Source organism: Oncorhynchus clarkii, chromosome 20 (assembly GCF_045791955.1).
Source record: "Oncorhynchus clarkii lewisi isolate Uvic-CL-2024 chromosome 20, UVic_Ocla_1.0, whole genome shotgun sequence".
Lineage (NCBI taxonomy): Eukaryota > Metazoa > Chordata > Actinopteri > Salmoniformes > Salmonidae > Oncorhynchus > Oncorhynchus clarkii.
This window is the reverse complement of record NC_092166.1, coordinates 33,723,888-33,751,315: the sequence shown is the minus strand read 5'-3', so window position 1 is coordinate 33,751,315 and position 27,428 is coordinate 33,723,888. Positions and strand designations below refer to the sequence as shown.

The following is a 27,428-nucleotide window of genomic DNA, read 5'->3' as shown; positions in this document are numbered from 1 at the left end:
TTTACGTAAAGAATAATACGAAATACTGAGACCAGGTTGGTATCACCTGTATCTCATTGTTCTCTCAGATTGAATCCTGGAGAGTGCTTGGGTCAGTGTTTCCCTGTTAAGCCTTTGGTCGAGTTTGGTTCTTTGTCATTGTGTCACAGGTGTGACGAATGCCCTATACTGTGCATGCTTTGGCCCAGGTGCTCCTAATTTAGTATTTGTTAACTCCGTGATTAAATGAAAGATGTCTCCCTGTGTTTCCCCGCCCCATTATAACCCTTTCTGTTTGGGGTCGCCTTGGGGGAGATGCAGGTGCGAGGGAAGCTGTGTTTGCGTTGAAGCTTTGGCAGAGCTCCTTCGGGAAGCTTTGGTTTTACTAAGAGAAGTATCACCTTGTTGCAATGCTTTACTTCCACCTGAACTGACACCTGTTTTTGTTATGTGATGGTGTTACTTGTTTTATGGTGTATCCTCCATCTTCTGCCGAACAAAAGCTTACGCTAATGTGGTTCACGGAAACTGAGATTGACCACTCTTCCATGTTCTTCTACTTAAACCCAAACTAAAAGAACCGGTGTTGTCTAATGGTAGAACTGTTCTTCAGAGCTCCCTATTCTTAGTGTAAACATAGGGTGGTGTCGTCTGATCTATGATACTGACTGGGTTTAGTCACAGCCCCTCTCGTCCAGGGTGTGACAATTGGGCATCTCATTCCCCCCTGAATCTTCCAAAGACTTATCGTCCTCATCTGCGTCAATGTCCTTAATGTGTTGGCATTGACTGATCTCATCACAGTAGTCTTCGCGGAGGCTATTCAGGTCAACATCCTTCATGGGTTGGTATTGACTGATCTCATCACTGTAGTCTTCGTGGAGGCTATAGAGGTTCACACCACTACTCATGCTCTTATCTGAGTCACGAGGGAGCTCTTCAAATAACTCTTCATAGCTCTTCAAACTGTTTGATTGTTGGCACCTTGCCATGACTCCTGTTTCACTGACGTTTTTCCTACATCTACCATCGACTGTAGACAGTAGTTCCTTTACCAACACATCAGAACATTTCTCCCTACAAAGTCTTTTCGTTTTCAGGTGCTTCTTCAAATCAGTATGGAACATAAAACTCTTCGGACACACCGGGCACTTGATGGGGCCATCGTAGTGTTTTAACATGTGCCTTCGCATGTCACATGTCTTCAAAGTAGTTTTCCCACAAACATGGCACTTTCTGGAACAGTCTTTTGTGTGTCCTTTCAGATCATGTGGGAACTGGAAAGTGTCCCCACAGTGAGGACACTTGTATTCACCCGGGTTGGATTGATTAATCTCCTTCATGGGTTGGTATTGACTGACCTCCTGACTGTAGTCTTCATGGAGGCTATTCAGGTTAACATCGCTGCTCATGCTGATATCGGAGTCATGAGAGAGCTCTTCAAAGAACTCTTCAAAGCTCTTCAAGCCCAACACAGGCCCGATCGTTGAAGGCCCACCTGTGTTGCTCGAGCTTGGTTGTTGGCACCTTGTCATGACACCTGTTTCATGGAAAAAACGACTAGATCTACCATCTACGGAAGACAGTAACTCCTTCGCCATCACATCAGAACATTTCTGCCGACAAAGTATTTTTATTTTTAGGTGCATCTTCAAATCAGTATGGGATATAAAAGTCCTTGGACACACCGGGCACTTGTATGGGCCATTGTTGTTGTGTTTTAACATGTGCCTTCGCATATCCAGCATTTGAGCAGTAGTTTTCCCACACACATGGCACTTTCTGGAACAGTCTTTTGTGTGTCCTCTCAGATCATCTGGGAGCTGGAAAGTGTCCCCACAGTAAGGACACTTGTACTCACCAGGGACAGATTTGAGGTGGAGCCCGGTAGTAATTACTTCATCAGAACATTTCTCCCTGCAAGATCTTTTTGATCTCAGGTGCGATCTCAAATCAGCATTTGATATAAAAGTCTTTGGACACGCAGAGCACTTGTATGCTCCATTGTTGAAGTGAATTAGAAGGTGCCTTCGCAAACCCAGCATACGAGTAGTTATTTTCCCGCACACATGGCACTTTATGGAACAGTCTTGCGTGTCTCCTTTCACATGTTGTTTAAGGTCTCCTTGCAGATCACTATTTTTTTTCAATTCAGTTTTTTGCTGGACACTTTCTCCACAGTAGTCATCCCCATTGTCCTCGCCGTTCTCGTTATTGTTCCCTCCATCCTCAGTCTTCTTCTCCTCACAGCTACTCTTCTGGTGTTCCTCTAAGTCCTCACTGAATTCAAAGTCTTGCCCACACTGGGTGCATTGATGTGACATCTGCTCAATGTGAGATCGCATGTGTCTTGTCAAGCCCAGTGTGTCAGTGAAAGTCTTGCCACAGAAAGAGCATGCTTTGACGCGTTGGCTTCTTTTGTGAGAGCTGTTGGATGGCTCAGGAGTTTGAGAGTCCTGAGGTACACTCTCTGAGCGTTCTTTTCTGTTCTGCCCTTCTGCCATATGTCCTCTGTGCTCCTCTGAGTGAAAGTTCTGTATGGGCTGTTGGAATTCCTCCTCATTTTTATGAGATGATGGACACTGAGGAGAAGGACGGACTCCACCTAGTGTTGAAAAGAGAGAAGTGAGCAAGACATCTCCATATTGGCATGAACTCAAACGAAGTCAAAGAGAACAGCTTAGTGCTTGAAGCTTAATACAGTGAAGGGATACTGAACTTTCCTCAAATAAACATCAAGAAGTAAGAAAAACGTCTAAAAATTGACATGAACTCAGTCGGAAAACAAGACAGATCCAGTGCTTCATAACAATAGAATATAACACATTTGAACACATCTCAATGCAGGTACGAATAGTATAAAGTGAAGCGATGCAGAAAATTCCTCAAAAAAACATCAGTGAGCTCCAAAAGTATTGGGACAGTGACAATTTTGTTGTTGTTTTGGTTTTGTATTCCAGCACTTTGGATATGAAATGATACAACGACTATGAGGTTAAAGTGCAGACTGCCCGCTTTAATTTGAGGGTATTTTCATCCATATCGGTTGAACCGTTTAGAAATTACAGCACTTTTTGTACATAGTCCTATTTTAAGGGACCAAAAGTATTGAGACAAATTCACCTATATGTGTATTAAAGTATTAAAAAGTTAAGTATTTGGTCCCATGTTCATAACACGCATTGAGTTTATACATGCATTTGCTGTTTGTTTTGGGAAGTGTTTCAGATTATTTCGTGCCCAATTGAAATGAATGGTAAATAATGTATTGTGACATTTTGGAGTCTATTTTATTGTAAATAACAATGGAATATGTTTTGGAACACTTCTACATTAATGTGGATGCTACTAGGGTTGGGGCAGTATCCAGATGTCCACATCGTCATACCCAGTGGTGGTTCTAGCTTGTATGGCTCCCTGGGCGAACCCCCCCGTCAGCCCCCCCAACAAAAACATAAAGCACCATTCTGCACTAACTGTCATTTTTATTACGACATTTGGAACAACACAAATAAATAATAAATCATTTAAAACGATATAAATATAAAAATATATTTAAAAAATAAGACTCATAAATATCAAAAAGAAGTAACAAAGACAAATAGAAACAAATTGTAGTATATAAATACAAAAAAAATAAAAATTATTACCCCATTACCCTATTGCTAACAAAAAACACACAAATGAAACTAAATTGCACAAATCCTACATCACACAAATAGAATAACACACTTATAAAGAAGATAACCTGATTATTACACTATTGCACTTCAAACACGAAACACACAAACTAAATTGCACAACTAATTGCATTAGTACTGTACAAAGTTAGAGGTGCACTATTTGATAGATTCCCCCCCGCTCCCCCAACCTCAGGCTCTCACTGGGGAGACATTTTTATGGTGCGGGCGCCCCTTACCGCCACCGGCAAGATGCTGCCCTGGGCTGCTGCCCATGTCGCCTATGCATAAATCCGCCACTGGTCATACCATCCTTCTCTCATCCTGGATTTATATTATTATCGGTTTAGTACACAAGGGGGCGCCAAAGCATGCTAAAAAGACCATTGGGCGTCTGTTACCAGAATGCTAACAAAATTAGCACAAGTAATAGCGAATGTCCATGGAGGCTGCTAGCTAAATATGATGAGAGCAAACGAGAGACATTGCGCAAATGAACATGCTTGTCTGAAGGAAGAACTGTCTCTGAAGCAGCATGTGTACACACTGTGTCTGTTTGGAGTCTGGAGTCTCTAGGGCAATAGGCCTGCCTGCTCTGCTTGGAGAAGATGGGGGAGGAGTAGACTGGCCATGAATGGAGAGGAGAAAAAATGCAAGGAAATCAAAAGATCGCAGTGGCAACTGTACAAAGAGCTTTGACTTCTCAAACACAGCAGAAATCTTACACAATATGATTCCCCCTTAATTCAGTAACTTACTTCGATATCTATCAAGTTAAACTTAGGGGTGACGTTAATGCAGAATTCTAAATATTTCACGCAGGAAAAAAAGAACGCATAAGAAATCTCTTGCTGTGTTTTTGTAAATCAGATCTAAAATGCTTCTTATTGTAATTTCAGTCAATTTGAGATGAGAATTCACAAACGGGCATTCTATCAGCAGACAGCACTCTGACTGATGTGTAGCTATTTTTCTCTGGTACTTTTCTCTGGTAAAATGTGAGATTAACTTTAGGAAATGTAGCTGGCTACATTCTTTCTGTGATAAACATTAGAAATATGACGGCCATGCATCGTTTTTGCAAAAAATGCTTTTTAATTGTAAGCTCATTTACTCATATGGCTGCAAACCAAATAGCGTTGCACTTCTGTTGTCATACGATGAAAATGAAGCTATTTTCTGCCAAATGTGATGCACTAATATATTTTCTGTGAAGGAAAACTATAGTTGAACGTGCCTGTCAATACACAGCTGGACTCCCCAGCTCCTGCTTTCTCCCGTTGTGCTATTTACAAACAAACACGTAACTGGCTCAACTGTTCTGGGGGAACTACGGTAAGTTCCATAATGTAAAATAATGTGACCTGGGAAATGAAGAACGCAATCTGCTAACGTATTGCACGAGTTGACCTGCAGATATTGACTTAAAAAGTGTCTGCAAATATGAAAATGTATTTAAAAAAAAGTTTCAACGGTATTAAGAAAAACATCCCGTGGCTATTTCCAAATACCGCGGTAAACGCTATATATGGTATAGCGCCCAAGCCTAGCTGCCATGATTACGGATAATCTTGAATGAATCTTGAATAATGATGAGTGAGAAAGTTACAGACGCACAAATTTCATACCCCCCCAAAAAATGCTAACCTCCCCTGTTATTGTAATGGTGAGAGGCTAGCATGTCTTTGGGGTATTATATTGGTGCCTCTGTCACTTTCTCACTTCATTCAGGATTATCCGTAATCATTGGAACATCCACATTAATGTAGCGGACACTCTACACTTTAACCTCATAGTGGTACCACTGTACCATTTCAAATCCAAAATGCTGAAGTACAGAGACCAAAAAAAATACAAAAACTGTGTCACTGTCCCAATACTTTTGGAGCTCCCTGTAGATGCAGGGAAAGTGTTTACTGAACTCGCATGGGTATGATAAGCACTAGGCATGAATAGCATGGACGTTTAGGTATAGGAACCATTTTCTCCGCATCTTTAATGCTGTCATTTACAGTTTTGTTCTTTATTTCAGAAGTTCTGCACGAGGAGCTCGACGTTCAGTGTTCTAAACACTAAGGAACACTCCTTACCAGAATCATTGACAGTGGTCCTTTCATTGACAGAGGTCCAAAGTTCTTTATATGATGGTTCAGCATCTTCCCTGAGGACAGACCAAAATTAAAGTCAGGTAGGATTTTCAATGGGTAAGTTCACTGCCAAGATCCTACAGTGCAAAAAGTGAAATCTAAGCAAGCCATAATATCTTATATTGAGTGATAAGCTAAATTATATAACGTCATTGGCCAATAATTTGGCTTATGTTAACAAAAAAAAAAGGCATAATAGAAGTAATTTATCTAATTTCAATATTTTTTTTACCTTAATAACATTTACATTTTTAGCAGACGCTCTTATCCAGCAGTTGTGAGTGCATACTTTTTCAGATTTTTTCTCTTTTTCGTACGGGTCCCCCGTGGGTATTGAACCCACAAGCACCATGCTCTACCCAACTGAGCCACACAGGACCATATCTTGTATTAAGCCTTTTTTAAAAGTTAAAATAAGCAAAATGATCTGCCAATGACGTTAAATAATTTAGCTTGGTAGAGAAAAACGAATAAAAAAATGTAAGTGAATTATCCCTCAATATATTATAGCTTGCTTTCGATTTCACTTCCTGCAGCGTAGCCACCACTGTAGCGACATTCAAATCTGTTTTTCATCCTTCCCCTAATACCCCTCGAATCAGCGACCGATTCAGTCCTCTCTGTGCACTAGATGACTGTATTCTCTGCTCAATCAATTATATTCATAAATCCATTTACTACCTGGGAGAAAAGAAAACCAGCAGCACTGCAGACCTCGAGGCCTGGATTTGAATACGTCTGTTCCACAGCTGGACACTCACTCAGTCTCAGGTGAGTGCTCTCTTTTCACACCCTTTGCCTCGGTCTTCTCATTTCTGACACCACGTCCTCTCCTCTCTTTCCTCTTTCTGCCTCTTCTTTTCTGTCCTTGGGAACCCGTTGCCTCAGCCTGCAGTTTCCCTCTCTGTATACAATATATATGATAGTCATAAAAATGCACAGTCTGACTCAAAGCCATGCCTTTTCATATGTTTTCTTTAATGAATTTAAATGTACCACACCTATGTAAAACGTCAAAACAAGGCGGATATAAACATGTCGATAATACTAGATAGATAATACTAGACGGCGTAGACACTTATCCAAAAGTAACTTACAGTATACAGTGACATCACATGATATTAACGTGTTATAAAAGTGATATAAAAGTGGACACTTAATGATAGCGAGGGAGAGAAAGGGGAAAGATATAGTTGTCACATTTTTACATGAAGTAAAAACAAAAAACAAACAACAAAAGTAATGTCATTTCAGCCCAGTCCAAAGGCAACGCAGAGTTTGCCCCCCAGGTGGGGACAAAACTCACTCTGTCACAATGGTGCCGTGACTCAAGATTACAAATCGGCTGTAGCAGACTAATAGGGAGTGAGTGTAGTGGGTGTGGAACTAGCAGGCTGGAATTGGTAGCCGTCATGGGGTGATGTCACCCGCGCCGAGATCTCACGGCAACTATTTCTCATTGAGTAACAGGCTCCGTCTGTCAGCACGGTTGACTTCGGTGCCAAGGGCTGTGTACAGAGAGAGGATGAGATGGAACTCACTCGGTTACAGCAACATGTTGGTGCTCCATTTGCCTTCCAATCTGGGCCCATATTCCTAATGCTTCTCAGAGCCGGAATGCTGATCGAGGATCAGCTCCTCTTAGTTATTCTGATCTGAAAGGAAAAACTTATTCTAGATCCCTTCTACTCTGAGACACTTTGTGAATACAGCCCCAGGTTTAGGAGAGCTATGGCCATACAATACAATGAAATATAGGGAAAGTGGTAGGAAGTTGTTGCCGTCCATCATTTTCTTAAAACCTCAAATTGCAGTGCCTTTAGTATTGTCGTATCTATTGTTGATACCGGTATCACCTGTATCTCGTTCTTCACTTCTCCGCTCGTCTCTGATTGAGAATCCTGGAGAGGGCATGCCTCAGTGTGGGACACCTGCACCTCTGTTAAGCATTCGGTTGAGTTTGGTTCTTTGTCATTGGCCATCTCATTTCCCCCTGAATCATCCACAGACCTTCTGTCCTCCACTGGGTCAACGTCCTTAACGGGTTGGTATTGACTGATCTCAGCCTGACTGTAGTCTTCATGGAGGGTATTCAAGTCAACGTCCTTAACGGGTGGGTATTGACTGATCTCGTCACTGTAGTCTTCAGTGGTCATTATGGAGTCTTCGTGGAGGCAATTCAGGTCAACATCCTTCATGGGTTGGTATTGACTGATCTCGTCACTGTAGTCTTCGTCGAGGCTATTCAGGCTATTCAGGTTCACTTCACTACTTATGCTGTTATCGGACTGCTGCAAGTCATGAGAGAATTCTTCAAAGAACTCTTCAATGCTCTTCAAAGGCCTGGCTGTGTTGTTAGAGCTTGGTTGTTGGCACCTTGACATGACTCCTGCTTCATTGACATTTTCCCTACATTTACCATCTGCTGAAGAGAGTAATTCATTCATCATTACATCAGAACATTTCTCCCGACAAAGTTTTTTTGTTTTTAGGTGCATCTTCAAATCAGTATGGGATATAAAAGTCCTTGGACACACCGGGCACTTGTATGGGCCATTGTTGTTGTGCTTTAACATGTGCCTTCGCATATCCAGCATTCGAGCAGTAGTTTTCCCACACACATGGCACTTTCTGGAACAGTCTTTTGTGTGTCCTCTCAGATCATCTGGGAGCTGGAAAGTGTCCCCACAGTAAGGACACTTGTACTCACCAGGGACAGATTTGAGGTGGAGCCCGGTAGTAATTACTTCATCAGAACATTTCTCCCTGCAAGATCTTTTTGATCTCAGGTGCGATCTCAAATCAGCATTTGATATAAAAGTCTTTGGACACGCAGAGCACTTGTATGCTCCATTGTTGAAGTGAATTAGAAGGTGCCTTCGCAAACCCAGCATACGAGTAGTTATTTTCCCGCACACATGGCACTTTATGGAGCAGTCTTGCGTGTCTCCTTTCAGATCAGTTTTTTTGTCTCCTTCCTGATCAGGTTTTTTGTCTCCTTCCAGATCAGGTTTTTTGTCTCCTTTCAGATCAGGTTTTTTGTCTCCTTCCAGATCAGATTTTTTGTCCCCTTTCAGATCAGGTTTTTTGTCTCCTTCCAGATCAGGTTTTTTGTCTCCTTCCAGATCAGGTTTTTTGTCTCCTTCCAGATCAGGTTTTTTGTCTCCTTTCAGATCAGGTTTTTTGTCTCCTTTCAGATCAGGTTTTTTGTCTCCTTTCAGATCAGGTTTTTTGTCTCCTTTCAGATCAGGTTTTTTGTCTCCTTTCAGATCAGTTTTTTTGCCTCCTTTCAGATCAGGTTTTTTGCCTCCTTTCAGATCAGGTTTTTTGTCTCTTTTTAGATCAGGTTTTTTTTTCAGATCAGATTTTTGCTGTACAGTTCTCCCACAGTAGTCATCACCATTTTCCTCACTATTATCCTTTTTGTTCATCTCACAGCCATGATTCTGGTGTTCCTCTAAGTCCTCACTGAATTCAAAGTCTTGCCCACACTGGGTGCATTGATGTGACATCTGCTCAATGTGAGATCGCATGTGTCTTGTCAAGCCCAGTGTGTCAGTGAAAGTCTTGCCACAGAAAGAGCATGCTTTGACACGTTGGCTTCTTTTGTGAGAGCTGTTGGATGGCTCAGGAGTTTGAGAGTCCTGAGGTACACTCTCTGAGCGTTCTTTTCTGTTCTTCCCTTCTGCCATATGTCCTCTTTGCTCCTCTGAGCGTTGGCTTCTTTTGTGAGAGCTGTTGGATGGCTCAGGAGTTTGAGAGTCCTGAGGTACACTCTCTGAGCGTTCTTTTCTGTTCTGCCCTTCTGCCATATGTCCTCTTTGCTCCTCTGAGCGTTGGCTTCTTTTGTGAGAGCTGTTGGATGGCTCAGGAGTTTGAGTGTCCTGAGGTACACTCTCTGAGCGTTCTTTTCTGTTCTGCCCTTCTGCCATATGTCCTCTTTGCTCCTCTGAGCGTTGGCTTCTTTTGTGAGAGCTGTTGGATGGCTCAGGAGTTTGAGAGTCCTGAGGTACACTCTCTGAGCGTTCTTTTCTGTTCTTCCCTTCTGTCATATGTCCTCTGTGCTCCTCTGAGCGTTGGCTTCTTTTGTGAGAGCTGTTGGATGGCTCAGGAGTTTGAGAGTCCTGAGGTACACTCTCTGAGCGTTCTTTTCTGTTCTGCCCTTCTGCCATATGTCCTCTGTGCTCCTCTGAGCGTTGGCTTCTTTTGTGAGAGCTGTTGGATGGCTCAGGAGTTTGAGAGTCCTGAGGTACACTCTCTGAGCGTTCTTTTCTGTTCTGCCCTTCTGCCATATGTCCTCTGTGCTGCTCTGAGCGAAAGCTTCTTTTGTGAGAGCTGTTGGATGGCTCAGGAGTTAGAGAGTCCTGAGGTACACTCTCTGACCGTTCCTCTCTGTTCTGCCCTTTGGCCATATGACCACTGTGCTCCTCTGAGTGAAAGTTCTGTATGGGCTGTTGCAATTCCTCCTCCCTCTTATGAGATGATGGACAATGAGGAGAAGGACGGACTCCACCTAGTGTTGAAAAGAGAGAAGTGAGCAAGACATCTCCATATTGACATGAACTCAATCAAAGTAAAAGAGCACAAGACAGATCTGGTGCTTGATAAAAATAGAATAGACCACAGTTGAACAAAGCTCAATAAAGTGAAGGGATACAGAACTTTCCTAAAAATAAAGAACAAGGTACTGCAGCCTTATAGATGCAGAGGAAGTGTTTACTGAACTCGCAATGGAATGATAAGCACTTAGCTACTCTCACAGCAGAATATCATGGACATTTAGGTCTAGTAACCACTTTCTTTGCATCTTTAAGCCTGTCATTTCTAGTTTCTTCATCTTTATTCAGGAGATTTGTATCTCTAAGGAGCTTGATGTTCACTGCTCTACACTCACTAAGGAACTTCTCTTACCAGACTCATCGACAGTGGCCCCTTTATTGACAGTGGTCCAAAGTTCATTATCTGATGGTTCGGCATCTTCCCTGAGAAGAGTCCAAATATTAAAGTCAGTTATGATTTTCAATCGTCGAGTTCATTGCCAAGGTCCTACCCAGCAAACTGAGAACATTCCCAGAACATAAAGCTAGGGTTTATAAATAACATTAGGTTAACATTCCAAAAACATTGAAAATAATGTTTTTCATACGTTTTTTTGTTGTTGTTCAGAAAACGTATTAAATGAAATACCCATGGAATGTTCTAACATTCACTAAAATGTTGTGCACAACATCTGTAACAACCACCACAGAACATTCCCCAAACGTTCTCCAGGTTATGTAATAACAAAATGTACCAGTAATGTTTTTCAGAACATAGTGAGGCAGCAAAATATAAGAGCAACGTTCTGGGAACGTTCTTGCAACAGCAGGCAAATATTTTATACAAACATTGTATAATCATCAGTACAACTGGACAATTTTTGTGTTATGAGAACATTTGTGGCAACCTAACAAATATTCTGGGAACTTGGGTAGCCAATACTGTAGGGGCCTTCAAATCTGGGTTTTGAGGTCTGCACCACTGTTGGCTTTCATCCTTCCCCTAATACCCCTCGAATCAGGGACCGATTCAGTCCTCTCTGTACACTAGGTGACTGTATTCTCTGATCAATCAATTATATTAATAAGTCAATTTACTACCTGGGAGAAAAGAAAACCAGCAGCACTGCAGACCTCGAGGCCTGGATTTGAATACGTCTGTTACACAGCTGGACACTCACTCAGTCTCAGGTGACCGCTCTCTTTTCACACCCTTTGCTTCAGTCTTCTCATTTCTGACACCACGTCCTCTCCTCCATTTTTTCTTTCTGCCTCTTCTTTTCTGTCCATCTTTTCTGTCCATTGCCTCGGCCTGCAGCTTCCCTCTCCTTATGATCAGCTTTAGCGAGGTCTTGGGCAATGACATATCGCTAATGTCAAGCGTATGTACTCCAACCTTTTCGATCTTTAATCTTGTGATACCAGGTCCCATTTTCTGTCCTTTCTTTCTGCCTCTCTTTTTCGGTACCTGGGAACTCGTCGCCTCAGCCTGCACTATCCCTCTCTTTAGGGTCAGTGTTAGTGATGACTTGGGTGGCGGCGTATCGCTTACGTCCAGTGTGTCTATTTCAATCTGCTCATTTGCAACGCCACGTCCTCGTCTCCGTTTTTTCTTTCTGCCTCTTCTTTTCGGTCCTGGGCGTCTCGTCGCCTCAGCCTGCAGTCTCCCCCTCCTTAGAATCAGTGTTAGCAAGGACTTGGGGAACGGCATATTGTTCATGTCAAGCCTGTTCAAACGCAGTACAGGCTGACGGCGCAGACAGGCAGCTGTCAAGCGGCTGGTTTTCAGCCCGCTGCGTGTCTGAGGGCAGAGAACAGCTTCTTCTCTCCTAGTCTCTTTGATCGACTCTTTGACGATCGTCTTGCGTTTAACCATTATATCAGTGGCGTCGTCTATAGTCTCGACCTCGACAGAAGCAGAACCAGCTGGTGGCTTTACAGTCCAGACCCTACAATCTGCCATTCGGCAGTCCCAGCTCATCTCTGGTTCATCACATGGGAAAGGGCTTTGATATCCCTGCATGGTGGGATAGGACTGTCTCTCTGGGCCAGCTTGGTAAGAGGCACTTTCTTCCTTCACAGAGGAAGGGGAAGACAGTGAAGAGAGGATGTAGTCACCACCAGTGGACCTGAGAGCTAGAAACAAGGAGAGCATCACGAGTAAACATCAGGAATAACTATTGAGATCAATGAGAACTTTTTTTCTTCATTTCCTGCATTTCCTCCGTTCTACCCATAAATATAGAAATTCAGGCAAACAGGCAAGTCAATTATTTCCAAACCCTGTACCCCACCTACCATTGGTGTCTAACTGTTTTCCATTTTTATGGTGATGGAGGAGTGCCTGTAATGGCTCAGGGTGAGCCACAGACTGCATACACTCCTCTAAGAGAGCAGGGGCCAGGTTGAGCCACGATGCAGTCTAAGAGGTGGAGAAAGTAAAAATGGCGTTTCAAGGTCTTGACGGGAATCAAAGGCACTTTGGGCCAAATAATTACTTGAGATCCGCATGCACACTGGGTATGGTGCGCAAGCACTTGATTCTAGGTTTGTATTTGATTGCTAACAATCAATGTACAAATTCTAGCAGTCTACATTAAAACCACGGACAACATTTCAAACTCCAAGACGTGTTCATTATTTGTGGGATATATGTCAAGTGCAAAATGCTACAATTAGTTTTCAGTTGTATCAGAACAACCAGAAATTGTAGCAACCGGTAGCATACCGTAAACTTTTTGCATTCATCCCACTTTCACGCTGACATGTAAGTAAGTACTTGAGTACTCAAAACACAAAAATGCACATCCGTAATGCATACCTCAAATGATGTACAGTACAATAATACCTGTTTAATGTTTGGAGTAGGAAGCAGTTTCTCCAGTCTGGACAGGAACTCCCACACCAGAATCTGCAGTGTTGAGTCATACTTGGGGCCAAACTCCTCTGGAAAAACATTCTAAAATACAGGACAAGCAGATGACAGTCAAAAGTACATACATACATCAATGTATGTCTCTATTAACACAAGCCTAGAAATATGGTTATTGGGTTGCTATTCATGGGAACGAGTTCCATTGAAATGAATGGCTCACTTGGCACCAGATTGGAATCGGAAGCAATGAAATGCAATCATTTCACTTTCCCCCAGCATATTTTGACACTGGCCGTGTCCAAAATCTGTCTCGCCTACTACTTACTAAAACAATATACTGTGTACTAATCATACTACATGCTAATTAGAACGTACTGTTACGTAAAAACGAATGCAGTAAGCAACAAATATCAACGTACCAGGCGTATTCATACTGAGAAAACCTAATCTAATGTTCGATTGAGTCGATTCCTGCAGTTGGTTCATTTTGATACAGCGCATCACCTTATCTTGATTATCTTCCTCAATCGTGTGCAGCGAATTCTACTAGACGAAAAGCCGCAATGAGTATGACATCCTGGTGTTTTAAAATATACTACATTTTTCGAACACCTGACCTAGGTTCTGGTTTCAATGGCGGACACGCCACGGCCTACGTCACAACCTTATCCGCTTCAATAAAATAGAAAACATTAACTAGCAAGATGGAGATCACAGAGGTTATTTTTAATGAGTGCATTTCGCAAGTGTAAATGTAATGTACCAAAAACACTTAGCAATGAGGCCTCCCTAGTGCACTCGCGATGGCCGATGCGTCATTTTGCACGCTTTGGATTTCAAAGCCATATCCGATATATCTTGATGGTAAAATTGTGTGCTTTGAGCTCAATAATGATCGTTGGGAAATACAGTTATACCTGCAGAAAGCCGACCATCCTCTCTTTTAATATGGACAACTAGTTGTTTCCAAAGCAGTTCTTTTACCCCAGTAATTGCATTTTGAAATGTTATACACTCACGGGGGGGGGGGGGGGTGAGAACATTACAGAACTCACTCATTACAGCAGCCGGCTCCAGAGAAACAGGAAGGTACAGCGGCAGGGCAGACCATTTTATTACAGGAATCATGTGGATTATGCAATTTACTGTTGATCAAATTCATGGTTTTATCCGCCCCAAATATAGGACGTTTTGATTGAGCTGACCAGGTAGAATGTGAAGCTCGCACCAGTTTCATTCCAAGTGCCAATGCCGTAGCAAACTCCAGGGGACTCATTTATCAATATTACGTCGTAACTATTCTAAAACAATACATACGGAAGGAATTTAGAATATTCGTCTGCATAGTGATTTATCAAACAATCCTACGAGCGTCATACACACACACACACACGGGTGGTCGATTACCATTGTTTTCAGACCCAGTGCTTGTGCACAGCCTTTGCCATTTGCATTTTGAAACTCCCATAGTTAACCATTATATGATGAAAATCATCCCTTTATAAAGCCCGTTGTGAATATACAACCCCGTACCATGAAATACAATGGCTCAACCACAAAAAGAAAATATTTTTGTTGCTGTTGATCCAAGACTGTAATAAAAGCTGCTAGTGTTAGAGGTTGAGTGCAACCAAAACATTGTACTTGGCTCGCTCAGTTTTGGCTTGACCAGGAAAAATAGAAACATAGTGTGGGAGAAAGTAGGGATTGCAGTGAATGCTGCCTCTTCAGAATGCCGGTCAGCGGTGGAGAAAAAGTAAAGTGGTTTGATCGTAAGTTACATGCCAAAAAGGCACTAATAGGCACGAGTAGTGCCTTAGGCCCAGTACATCACTGGGGCCAAGCTTCCTGCCATCCAGGACCTCTATACCAGGCAGTGTCAGAGGAAGGCCCGAAAATGTTCAAAGACTTCAGACACCCTAGTCATAGACTGTTCTCTCTGCTACTGCACGTCAAGCTGTAACGGAGCGTCAAGTCTAGGTCCAAGAGGCTTCTAAACAGCTTCTACCCCCAAGCCATAAGACTCCTGAACATCTAATCAAATGGCTACCCAGACTATTTGCATTGCTGCTACTCTCTGTTATCATCATCTATGCATAGTCACTTTAATAACTCTACCGACATGCACATATTACATCAATTACCTAGACTAACCTGTACCCCCGCACATTGACTCTGTACCGGTACCCCCTGTATATAGCCTGGCTAATGTTATTTTACTGCTGCTCTTTAATTATTTGTTACTTTTATTTCACATTTTTTGTAGGTATTTTTCTTAAAACTGCATTGTTGGATAAGGGCTTGAAAGTAAGCATTTCACTGTAAGGTCTACTACGCCTGTTGTAGTCGGCGCATGTGACAAATAAAATTTTATTTGAGTGAGATGAGCCTCTCTCCTCTAGAACTAAGAATTGCCGGCATCATACGAGATACGGCAGTGGTTCCCAACCCATTTCCGGTTACTGTACCACCAACTGAATTTTGTTCTGCCCGGTGTACCCCTGAAGTAAGTCTATGGTCACATGAATCTTCTCTAGTAACCCCCAATGGATTGATCAAGTACCCCCAGGGCTCCTAGTACCCCTGGTTAGAACCACTACTGTAAGGGATACTACTGGGGGCCATCGCAAGTTCAGGTTGAAGGTAAGGATACAGCATATCAATTTCATTCAATTCATATTTATTGATCACGATATTGAAAACAAATAGTTTTTTCGTTGTCCTGTGTTTAAAACAAATAATTGTAGGCTAATGATTCGGAACAAAATGAATCAAACAATAACACGACAATGTCATTAATACACATAAAAGAGCGTCTATTGCAGAGAGTGGCTCGCAGTGATCCAGTCCCCGTGCCACCCAGGGGGAGTTAACTGGTGACCTTGCCAACCAGGTCGAAGTCAACTCGTGCCAGTGCCACATCAAGTCGGGAACCAACGGTGCCGACTGACACGGTCCTGAAAAAAAACAATAACAATAAAAAACAATAACTCCACCCTCTAAATAAACAATAAATTGAGTGAGGCATTAAATAACATAAATGATTCACTAAAGCAACTGGTCACATGTGCAAATCCAATGTTCAATGGATAAAAAAAAAATCATCAAAAACTACCAAATGTAATTTATGCATAGGGTCGTCAGTTCAGTCCACCTGCTGTAGAGGGAGGCCAGGCTTGATGAACATATTTTGGAGCACACTACAAGCCATTACAATATGGCAAAGCTATTTCTGGTCAATATCGGGGCAGCAGGGTAGCCTAGTGGTCTGAGCGTTGGACTAGTAACCGAAAGGTTGCAAGATCGAATCCCCGAGCTGACAAGGTAAAAAAATATGTCGTTCTGCCCCTGAACAAGGCAGTTAACCCACTGTTCCTAGGCCGTCATCGACAATAAGAATTTGTTCTTAACTGACTTGCCTAAAGGTAAAATGTAAAAATATTGCAATGTGCCCCCCCCCCACAGAAGACAAGCACAGGCCCCTGAGCATGCCAATTGTGTGCTCCACCATGGACCTTGTAAGTGCATGGGACGCCATCATCAGTGGGGTAGGAAATGAACACCGCCAAATGAGGGTAGATTTTGTCTTTGGCGGTTAGAAAGTATATTTCACACACCACGTTGGCGGGTGGTCACACAGAGTTATATTATTTTTATCCAAAGCCCACATGTAGAAGGCTACTAAAGTGTGCTTTGGCTCTTGTTTCTTGGCCAGTTACATTGTTTTGTTCACATGCCAGGTTGTTTTTCAATGTTCATTTGCTGCAACTGTCTGCTGCTGGGAAGACATCTCGCAGTCTGAGATTTGTTTTTAAATCAAGTTACCCAAGTTACCACAGTAACTAGCCTGTTCCTTGAAAGGCCAGCTGAAACATTGTTGTCTCATCTAATGATTGTGCTTGACTGAGAATGGATCACTACCAAAAACTTCTATTCATTAACTTTTAGTCTAAGATTTCTACTTGGGAGCACATCATGTACTTGTGAAAAATGTCAGCATAGAGCCCTGAGCTATGATAATAAATAAGTCGTATCACTCAGCATTTTGTGGCAGGGCAGGCACTTTGTTGATTCTTGATGTTCAGTTGTAGACATTCTTGATGTTCTTGTTTTTATCATTGGATCTAAATGAGTTATTTTAAACATACATTGGTTAAAGTCCTAAAAATGAAATGAAGCAATACCCCATTACGTCTTACTAGTAGTACATGTATTGCCTTTGAAACATTAGAAAGCGTGCTCATCCATGTTTTTGTGATTTTCTTTGGTGTAATTATGGAAAAAACATATTTTGTCTGATAAAAAACATCTGAGTGGCTGGTAGATTTGTTTTCCTATACCTGCCACAGTGGCTGGTGGACCAAAAAGTTAATTTCCCACCCTTGTCATCAGCCAGGGTTTTAACAGATCTCTGTCTCCTACAAAGAGAGAGAACCATTAGGACAAATCAAGTTGCTTTAGCAATGTCAAATATACTTCATATGAGTAGGCAACACTCACCAATAAGCCATCCATCCTCAACAGCTCCCTCCTGTAAGTGAAGGCTAGCATTGCTGTTCTGCAGAATGAGCAAGTCGTGTGTTCCACCTGGCCACCACATTCAGTAGCGTCTTTTGGGCATCACATATGACATTCATTGAGCGGAAAACCTTTCTGTTCATATTTGAACTCGTTTTGGGATGGTGCTTTTATCGAGATGTGGGTATCATCTGTTGCTCTGATCGTATTTGAGAAACCGTTGATGGAAAACAAACCCCTCTTGACTTCAACCTTTTGTGCGACGGTGTATGGAAATTGGATGCAACTCTAACCCTTGCTGATGATTACATCCAAAACAGCTGGCATGAATCAGCTCATCTAGGGTTGTGAGATGCCAAACCAATGGCAAGCTCCAGCTGAAAAATGCTGTTGCCAAAAACCAGAGTGGATAGCACTTGGATGTGCACCGGAATGGCATGCGTTTTATTTGTTTGCCTTTATAAAGTAGATATTAAATCTGGGCAAAAATCCAATAATATTGGCTTTGGGAGATGAAATCTGTAATTCCTGCAACAACAAAAAAAGTCCCACCCGCCTAAAAACACGCTCTCTGTGAAATTCAGCATGTGACACATTTTCCAACAGAGCGAGATCAGCCATCTCCCATTCGATTCCCCATTATCTCAGTCTTTTATAGTATTTCAACAATGGTTTCACATGTCCCTCTAATTTGACAATTTATTGTACTTTATATAGATTACTATCGTAACAAATGTGGTCAAATTATATTAAACAAAAATATATATAGAGCACACAGATTAGTTTCCCTGAGTTTGTATCTGACACTTTGAGCAGAAATTCTTCGGATGTGCAAACCCACAGTCTAATAAGCTTTCTGGGTGGCCGGTATCAGACGATCCCGCAGGTGAAGAAGTCGGATGTGGAGTTCCTGGGATGGCGTGGTTATATGTGGTCTGCGGTTGTAAGGCCGGTTGAAGGTACTGCCAAATTCTCTAAAACGACATTGGCTTATGGTAGAGAAATTAACATAAAATGATCTGGCAACAGCTCTGGTGGACATTCATGCAGTCAATATGTCATTTGCATGCTTCCTCAAAACTTGAAACATCTGTAGCATTGTGTTGTGACAAAACTGCACATTTTTAGAGTTGCCTTGTGTCGCCAGCACAAGGTGCACCTGTGTAATGATCATGCTATTTACCCTGTAAGTAGACTATGGACAAGGTAAACCAATGTCACTATCCGTTTAATTGTTGCCCTAATAGTGGTAAGTGAACCCAATGCCTGATTTATGAAGGTCAACACCCTCTTTTTGTTTGTGAGTTCTTTGCCTTTTCCTACGGTGATGGATGACAAAGGGACTTTACCTGTTACCTCATTTTTATCCCATAGTGAAAAAAGGGAGCCATGGAAGGCCACGACTCAGTTCCTTAAGGTGAGATTAACTTTAAAAGGTAGATTGTTAATGCAGATGTTATGCACAAGCTTCTGAAGCTAAGATATGATACAGCAATATCCATTACATCCACATGTTTACGGATATCATAAATGACACTGACAAGGGAAAGAGGAAAAAAACAACACGTCTTGTAGTCGAGTCACTAAACCTCGACTCCCGAGTCCAAGTGCTCAGGTCAGTAGGTCTGAGTTTACAAGCTTCTCTTCTAGTTGTCTGTTACATATTTGACATTGCGCCACCCACTTTGCAACAGCTGCTGGAAAAACATTTCAAAGCAAAACAAATGATTCAGGGTTCTTTAGATTTGGCTCGGATTTGGTAGAATAAATCTGCCCAGCAACAACTACTGGCGGGAAGATTTTCATGTGAGTATTGAAGTAACGCAAAGATTTTCCTCCCTGCCCAATGGTCATAATTGCCTGCAATATGCAATAGCCTATGAAACTAATTAAGTCATTCAGGTTCACACACATTTTATTTTAACAATGTTGAATAGTTGTGTCAAATCAATAAGGATATTTTGAAGGGATGAATGGTCTCCATATGGAATTGGCTATTGCGCCTGTCAGATTGATGAGATTATTATTTGCAATAATTGGAACAGCTTCTCAGCTACATTTTTGTAATCGCCCACTGATATTTGTGGATGTTTTTTTGTTTATTGCAGAGTGAAAACTAAAGGGAGACTTGTCAGAAGAAACCTGGCTATGGGATGCAGGGGGGAAATTGAGAGAGTAGAGCGACATGACAAATTTAAATACTTTTTTTTTCTCTAGGAGAAACAAATAGCTAGACTGTTGTTTTACAATTAAACTCAATACTATTGTTTTCAATTTCGTAAAGCAGTTTGTGTTTCTTAACCAGGTGTGGCTACCCAATAAGCACTGGGTCCATTCCATCAGCCCCATTGTGACGAATGACGTTTGTATTGATAGCTACACTATATATACATAAGTATTAGTGGATTTGGCTATTTCAGCCACACCTATTGCTGACAGACGTATAAAATCGAGCACATGACCATGCAATCTCCATAGACAAACATTGGCTGTAGAATGGCTTTACTAAAGCACTAAGTGACTTTCAATGTGGCACCGTTATAGGATGCCACCTTTCCAACAAATCAGTTGGTACATTTTTTTACCCTGCTAGAGCTGCCCCGGTCAACTGTAAGTGCTGTTATTTTGAAGTGGAAATGTCTAGGAGCAACAACAGCTCAGCCGCAAAATAAGCCACACAAGCTCAAAGAATAGGACCGCCGATTGCTGAAGCGTGTTGCGTGTAAAAATCGTCTGTCCTCAGTTGCAACACTCACTACCGAGTTCCAAACTGCCTCTGGATGCAACATCAGCACTTACCTATTCATCAAGAGCATCATAAAAATGGGTTTCCATTGCGCAGAAGCAGCACACAAGCCAAAGATCACCATGTCCAATGCCAAGCGTCGGCTGGAGAGGTGTAAAGCTTTCTGCCATTGGACTCCGGAGCAGTAGAAACGCATTCTATGGAGTGAATGAAGTTTGGTGGAAATTGAATAATGGTCTGGGGCTGTTTTCATGGTTCAGGCAAGGCTTCTTAGTTCCAGTGAAGGGAAATCTTAATGTTACAGCATACAATGACATTCTAGACCACATATGTCAGAGTCAAGGCCCGCGGGCCACATCCGGCCCGCAAGAAGGTTTTTTACGGCCCCTGGGATGATCTTGATTTATTATTAGAACCGGCCCGCAGCAAGCCGGCAGCCCGCAGATCTTTTACACGCACCAATACTACATTTCCCACAATGCAAAGGTGACGCACCGAGCAGTAGGCTGCTTCATTTCAATATTTATTGGCACAGCAGTCGTCAGCATCACAGTAAAATTAACTTTCAGATACCCATCAAAAATGGCAAAACGGAAGGTGGATACTGAGAACCGGGGGTTTCAAACAAGGTGGGAGTCGGAGTATATGTTCACGAAGGTAGCTGGAAAACCTGTGTGTCTTCTGTGTGGAGAAAGTGTGGCGGTACTGAAAGAGTATAATCTGAGACGACATTATGAAACGAAACACGCGGACACACACGCGGACGCAACTGTCAAGGCCAGTTTTATTTTGGCAGAAGAGATCGCTAAATCAGCCCGGCCATTTACGGAGGGGGATTTCATCAAAAACTGCATGATTAAAGTTTGTGACGAAGTTTGCCCAGAAAAAAGGCAACTCTTTTTAAATGTGAGTCTGAGCAGAAACACCATTGCCGAGAGAGTAGACCAGTTGTCCATCAATCTAAAAGAGCAGCTTGTGAAAAAGGGAAAAGATTTTATTGCATATTCCTTGGCTGTGGATGAGAGCACCGACATTTCTGACATTGCCCAGTTGTCAATTTTCATCCGCGGAGTGGACTCCAACCTAAGCGTGACAGAGGAGTTTTTGGCTTTACGTCCTATGCATGGCACAACTACGGGGCATGATTTGTATGAAGAGGTGTCAAGATGTGTAAATGAGATGGAGCTGCCTTGGGAAAAACTCGTGGGTTTGACAACCGACGGAGCACCTGCGATGTGTGGACACAGGAGCGGACTGGTGGCGAAGATACGGGAAAAGATGCAAGAGGAAAACGCGACAGGTGAGCTGACAGCTTATCATTGTATCATACACCAGGAAGCGTTGTGCGGTAAAGCCTTGAAAATGGAGCATGTAATGAGCATCATCACGCGCACAGTTAACTTTATCAGAGCCAAAGGTTTGAATCACCGCCAGTTCAAGGCATTTCTGACGGAGTTAGAAACGGAGCATGGTGATTTGCCTTATCACACAGAGGTGCGATGGCTAAGCCAGGGAAAGGTGCTTCAAAGATGTTTCGAGCTTCGTGAGGAGATTTGTCTGTTCTTGGACAGCAAAGGGAAAGACACAACACAACTCCGAGACGAAATGTTTCTGTGTGAAATGGCTTTTCTGTGTGACATTACGAGTCATCTGAATGCAATAAACTTGCAGCTGCAGGGTCGGGATCGTGTCATCTCTGATATGTACAGTACAGTGAAGGCATTTAAAACCAAACTGACTCTGTGGGAGACGCAGATGCGGAAAGAAAATTTGAGCCACTTTCCCAGCTGCCAGACCATGAAAGAGAAGCTCTCTACCAGTGCGTTCCCGAGCACACAGTTGGCTGATAAAATAGGTATGCTTGCCGCTGACTTTCGACGCCGATTTGCTGACTTTGAAGCACAAAAAAGCAGGTTGGAACTGCTCGGTAACCCATTTGCTGTTGACGTGGAAAGCTCACCACCAAACCTCCAAATGGAGTTGATTGACCTCCAATGCAATGATGCACTGAGGGCAAAATATGCGGCAGTGGGTGCTGCGGAGTTCGCCCGTTTCCTCCCCGGCACAATGCCCCAGCTGCGCATCCAGGCTGCTCAAACGTTGTCTATGTTTGGCAGCACATACCTGTGTGAACAACTGTTTTCTTTGATGAACCTGAACAAAACATCACACAGAAGTCGACTTACTGCTGAACACCTCCACTCAATTCTGAGGATTTCTTCAGCTCAGAGCCTTACCCCGAACATTGATGAACTTGTGGAAAAGATGGGACACCACCAAGTATCACCCTCAACCTCAAACAAGTGAACATTACTGTGCAATCACATATTTAGAGTTTTTACTCAGTTCAAGTTTAAAAGTTAAAATTTAATATTTGTTTTCACTGCATGTTACTTCTCCTTAAACAAAGTGTTGTTTTTGATTAATAGATTTTTGCACTTTATTTTTTTGTATTTCAATCCAATTATATTTTAAAAATATTTCAGTTGAGTGGATGATAGAAAATTGCTATTATTGTTTTTTCTTTGAAGTAAATTTAGCCCACTTTTGCTAAAATAGAAAATATAGTCTACTGATGGTGCCTTGAATACCGGTTTCTTTCATTTAATGTTCATGTTATGGGGATATTTATATAAAGGAAATTTGTCTTTTGTGTCTGTTGAAAATTAAAGATTACTGACAGAGCCATAAGAAAATATTGCTTTATTTATCTGATCATATTGTAATATATTTGTTAGGTTTTCAGTAGGTTCAATTAGGTTCACTAGACTATATGCGTCATTTAAAAATTTTTCAATGAACATTCGAACAGTCCGGCCCTCGTCTTGTAGCTGATTTTTTTATTTGGCCCTCCGTCCATTTGACTTTGACACCCCTGTTCTAGACGATTCTGTGCTTCCAACTTTGTGGCAACAGTTTAGGAAAGGCCCTTTCCTGTTTCAGCATGACAATGCCCCCGTGCACACAACGAGGTCCAAACAGATATGCTTTGTTGAGATCGGTGTGGAAGAACTGGACTCGCCTGCACAGAGCCCTGACCTCAACCCCAAGAAACACCTTTGGGATGAATTGGAATACCGACTGCGAGCAAGGCCTAAACGCCCAACATCAGTGGAAGCAAATCCCTGCAGCAATGTTCCAACATCAAGTGGAAAGCCTTCCCGGAAGAGTGGAAGCTGTTATAGTAGCAAAAGGGGGGACCTACTTCATATTAATGCCCATGATTTTGCAATGAGATATTCAACGAGCAGTTGTCCACATACCTTCTGGCATGTCAAGCTCTACGTGGCTACGTTAGTGTCAACTATGAGTAGCTACCACAAGAGATTGGACTTCTGTTAACGTTATGTCCTTGTTAACAATGGACCCTGTGTGAATTGGGTATCCCATGAGCCCGTGAATGTGAAGCCTGCAACCTCTCTACATCGCTAGTGTCAGCAGTGATGGAGATAAACCAGATAGATTCAATGTGGATTTACATCACTATATCGCTATTGGATTAGCTAACTCTCCCTCGACTGGTGAAACGGATTCTGAAGGCCTCTCCTTGGCTCTTATTTGACTTTGGTAACTAACTCAGTCGTCAATTGATAAGTGCTCTCTCTACTTTTTATCTGCTGGCTTTTTTGTTGTTGTGTTCTGTGGGTCCCTGCCTGTGCTAGACTAGTTGTTCTCTGGCTTACTACTTAGTTATGTCGACCGTGGTGGTTGGCTAGCTAGGCTAGTTACCTGGTTAGGCTAGCTAGCAGGCTAAAATAAACTTCAGCTTGCTGGCTAAGATAACATTATTTGATAACTGGTTAGATTGTATTTATTTAACTAGGTAAGTCAGTTAAGAACAAATCCTTATTTTACAATGACGCCTGCCCTCCCCCAACCCGGACGACGCTGGGCCAATTGTGCGCCGCCCTATGGGACCCCCGATCGCGGTCGGTTGTGATACAGCCCGGAATCGAACAAGGGTCTGTAGTGACGCCTCTAGCACTGAGGTGCAGTGCCTTAGACCGCTGCATTTCGCAAACTTTGGTTTACTTTAATGAAGGTGTAAGCTAGGTGTTGATTGCAACTGGCTAACTCACGCAGTGCCAACGTTTGCAGGTTGGTAGGGCAAATGTTAGCAGGCTACTTGGCTAGCAACCTTAAGCTGATTTGTATCAAATTGCGTTGGGACTTTTGATGCGCATACTAATGCAAATCCATATGTTACATGTTGTTACGTTTATGCTACCTACCCTTTAACAGAAATCAAAACTCTCACGGTAGCTACCCTTAGTTGATGCTAATGTAGCCACGTAGAGCAACGTAGCTATCAAAACAAGTCCTTCGTCACTATGGGGCAACAATAGACCCCATGCATACTGGGTAGCCACACAGGCAAAATCAAATAGTTGACTGGTGATTATGGGGAAGCAAGAGTCGCTTGTCTGATGTGAAGCATATGATCGGAGCGGAGCGGAGCCTGCCTGTCTGCCCCACAGTCATTGCTTGCTTCAGTACAACTCACCAGCTGAGAACAGAACAGAAGAAGAAGAGAACAGAAGCCTCGCTGCTCTGCACACCCAGTGCTGCTAATATTCTGCTTATCATAGTAGCCTATTCAGTTAAAGTGCAAATATAAGTCACGAGTCCAAGTCACTAATGGTCGAGTCACAAGTCCTGAAAATCGGGACTCAAGTACTACAACACTCAATTATAGACCATATAAAACCTTGATGAACGTCAGCTATACTGAGATGTTCGAAAGGTGCAACCTAAAAAAACGTCATGAATGTAACATTTCCTGGCCCATTCACCCCCTATCTTTACAAGACTGTAGAACATGCAAACAAAATCAACTTGGTTTGGATTGTTTCATTAACATCTCATCTTTTGTAACTAATACTGGGAGACAGCTGTGAGTGGAAAAACAAGCTCAGTGAGCCCTGTCTAAAAGCCATGAAATATGATTGTCTGAAAAGCCTTTTTTGAGACTACTGTGTAATGGTCAGAATTCATGGAATTTCCTACTGAGAAACATATAAAATAAAGCCTGAACTCCAACATATTGACTTCAAGGATAATTATGACATGGTTTCATTTGGAAATTAACTTTATTTGTGCATGCTCAGATTAACTTTTACACGGACACAGCCACTGACCTGGAAGAAGAGTTCCCTCTCCTTTGGCTCCTCCATTAGGGTTTCAATCAGCTTCGTGAAGCTCGCCTCTGATGCTTCCACATTTGGATCTGAAACCTGCAGAAAGAATGCACAGTGGATAAATATAGCAACATAGGTTAATCCTTTACAATGTTTATCCATAATGCCATTTAGCAAATATACTTACAGCCTTACATACTGTATACTTAGTATTTTGAGGCGAATGTGGGAATAAAACCCACATTATAAGCACGGTGATCCATGTTACAAGGACCACACTCCAACCAACTGAGCCATTAGAATCACGATTCCTTCTCTGAGTAGTCCTCACCTCTCCCTTATGATTGGAGACACAGCTCCTCATCCTGTTCAGGTGTGGCTGAACGGTGTCAGGGCGACACAATTCATCATCACAGCGACATAACTCTAGGACCAGCTGTCAATAAAATGAGAATTGAGTATTCATGGCAACAGGTGTGTGTGTGATCGTTGAGTTTAACGTTGAAGTAGGTTGAGGTTTCCCCTAGATACTTATCTAAAGTAAATATTGCGTTTCCTTCAATAAAGCTTCAGATTTGACGGTACACTGATCCTAGATCTGTGCCTAGCGGCAAATTCTACATCTTTCCCTCTTGTCACCCCCACTCACCCGTGCTCTTAGTCCCAGGAGGAGTTGGACCCTCTCTCTGTAACTCATTAGCTCCGGGACTATTTCCAACACGGTGGTGGCAAACTCCTCCAGCAGCCCATAGTCCATGATGTCTCTCCGCTCGATCACCTGCCACAGAGCTGCACACACCAGCCGCAGTGGAGGAATAAAAAGACGCAGAGACGACAGAGGAAGAGGGGGACCTAGAAGAGAAGATGATGTGCATTCAAACATAACTTGAATGAAAAAGCAAGCTAGCTACTATAACTTGGGCAGTACTGTATATAATGCCCCAACCCTATCTGCACTTGTTCACGCCCCTTTCCAGCTCTTCTAGATACAGGCAGGTGTAAACAACAGTACCCTCCCTCCATGTCAGATATATAATGAGTAACAGTGGGAGGGAACACCTTGGAATAAAATTGAGCCTTGATCAACGAGGAAGCCATAGAGAACATGTTAAATTATTAGAATTCCTAATTCTATAGAGGAAATTACAGTATATAACTACACACATTACACTAGGCTACACACATTACACTAAAAAACATTACTGTCTGAGTTGCACAACATTTCTAATGACGCATATTCTTGAGTTCTTATACTAATGCATGCTTTTATATCTGGTTATGGGTATTTTACTAAATTGGTTATGGTTTAATTAAACACGTTCCAAGGCTCAAGCCAGGGCCCAGCTTCAGCTTCAGGCTGAAGAAGTGGGGAAGGGCTATAGTTCTGACGTGCAAAACGACTTGCCAAAATCTATAACTGACCCTTTACCTTAACAAACCCTTAACCTTGACCCTAAACAAATATTTGACCAATTCTCAGATTAAATATTTAATTAAGCTCCGTATATGCCACTAAATAAACCATCTTTGTTATAGCACATTTCCGCGAGAATACTGGAAAAGATGGTGGTTGGCTAGCTAGCTAGTAAGGTAGCTAGCTTGAAATTGAAGCAGCAATGCAGACTGGAACATGTCACCCATACAGTTAATTGCAATATATTAATAATTTACCCTGTTCCTCCCGGAGCGTTTGCATTTTGTGCTTTCGTAAACATTAGCTACCCCAAAAACAGTGGATCTCTTCACAGATCTGTCCGTGAAAATCTTGTTTACAGCATCACACGGTGCATAGTACGACATTAATAAC

General features: G+C 42.3%; 1 protein-coding gene across 1 annotated transcript; it reads right to left on the bottom strand.

Moving 5' to 3' along the window:
* On the bottom strand, positions 1-27,428 carry LOC139376278 (zinc finger protein 208-like). The gene is made up of 12 exons (XM_071118637.1): positions 27,293-27,428; positions 26,271-26,473; positions 25,953-26,057; positions 25,622-25,717; positions 13,193-13,303; positions 12,643-12,766; positions 11,526-12,480; positions 10,718-10,788; positions 7,663-10,319; positions 6,568-6,710; positions 5,750-5,820; positions 1-2,584 (listed from the first exon to the last, which is right to left on the bottom strand). The coding sequence occupies exons 1-12, from the start codon at positions 27,315-27,317 to the stop codon at positions 654-656; spliced, it is 6,492 nt and encodes a 2,163-aa protein (XP_070974738.1). The 5' UTR covers positions 27,318-27,428; the 3' UTR covers positions 1-653.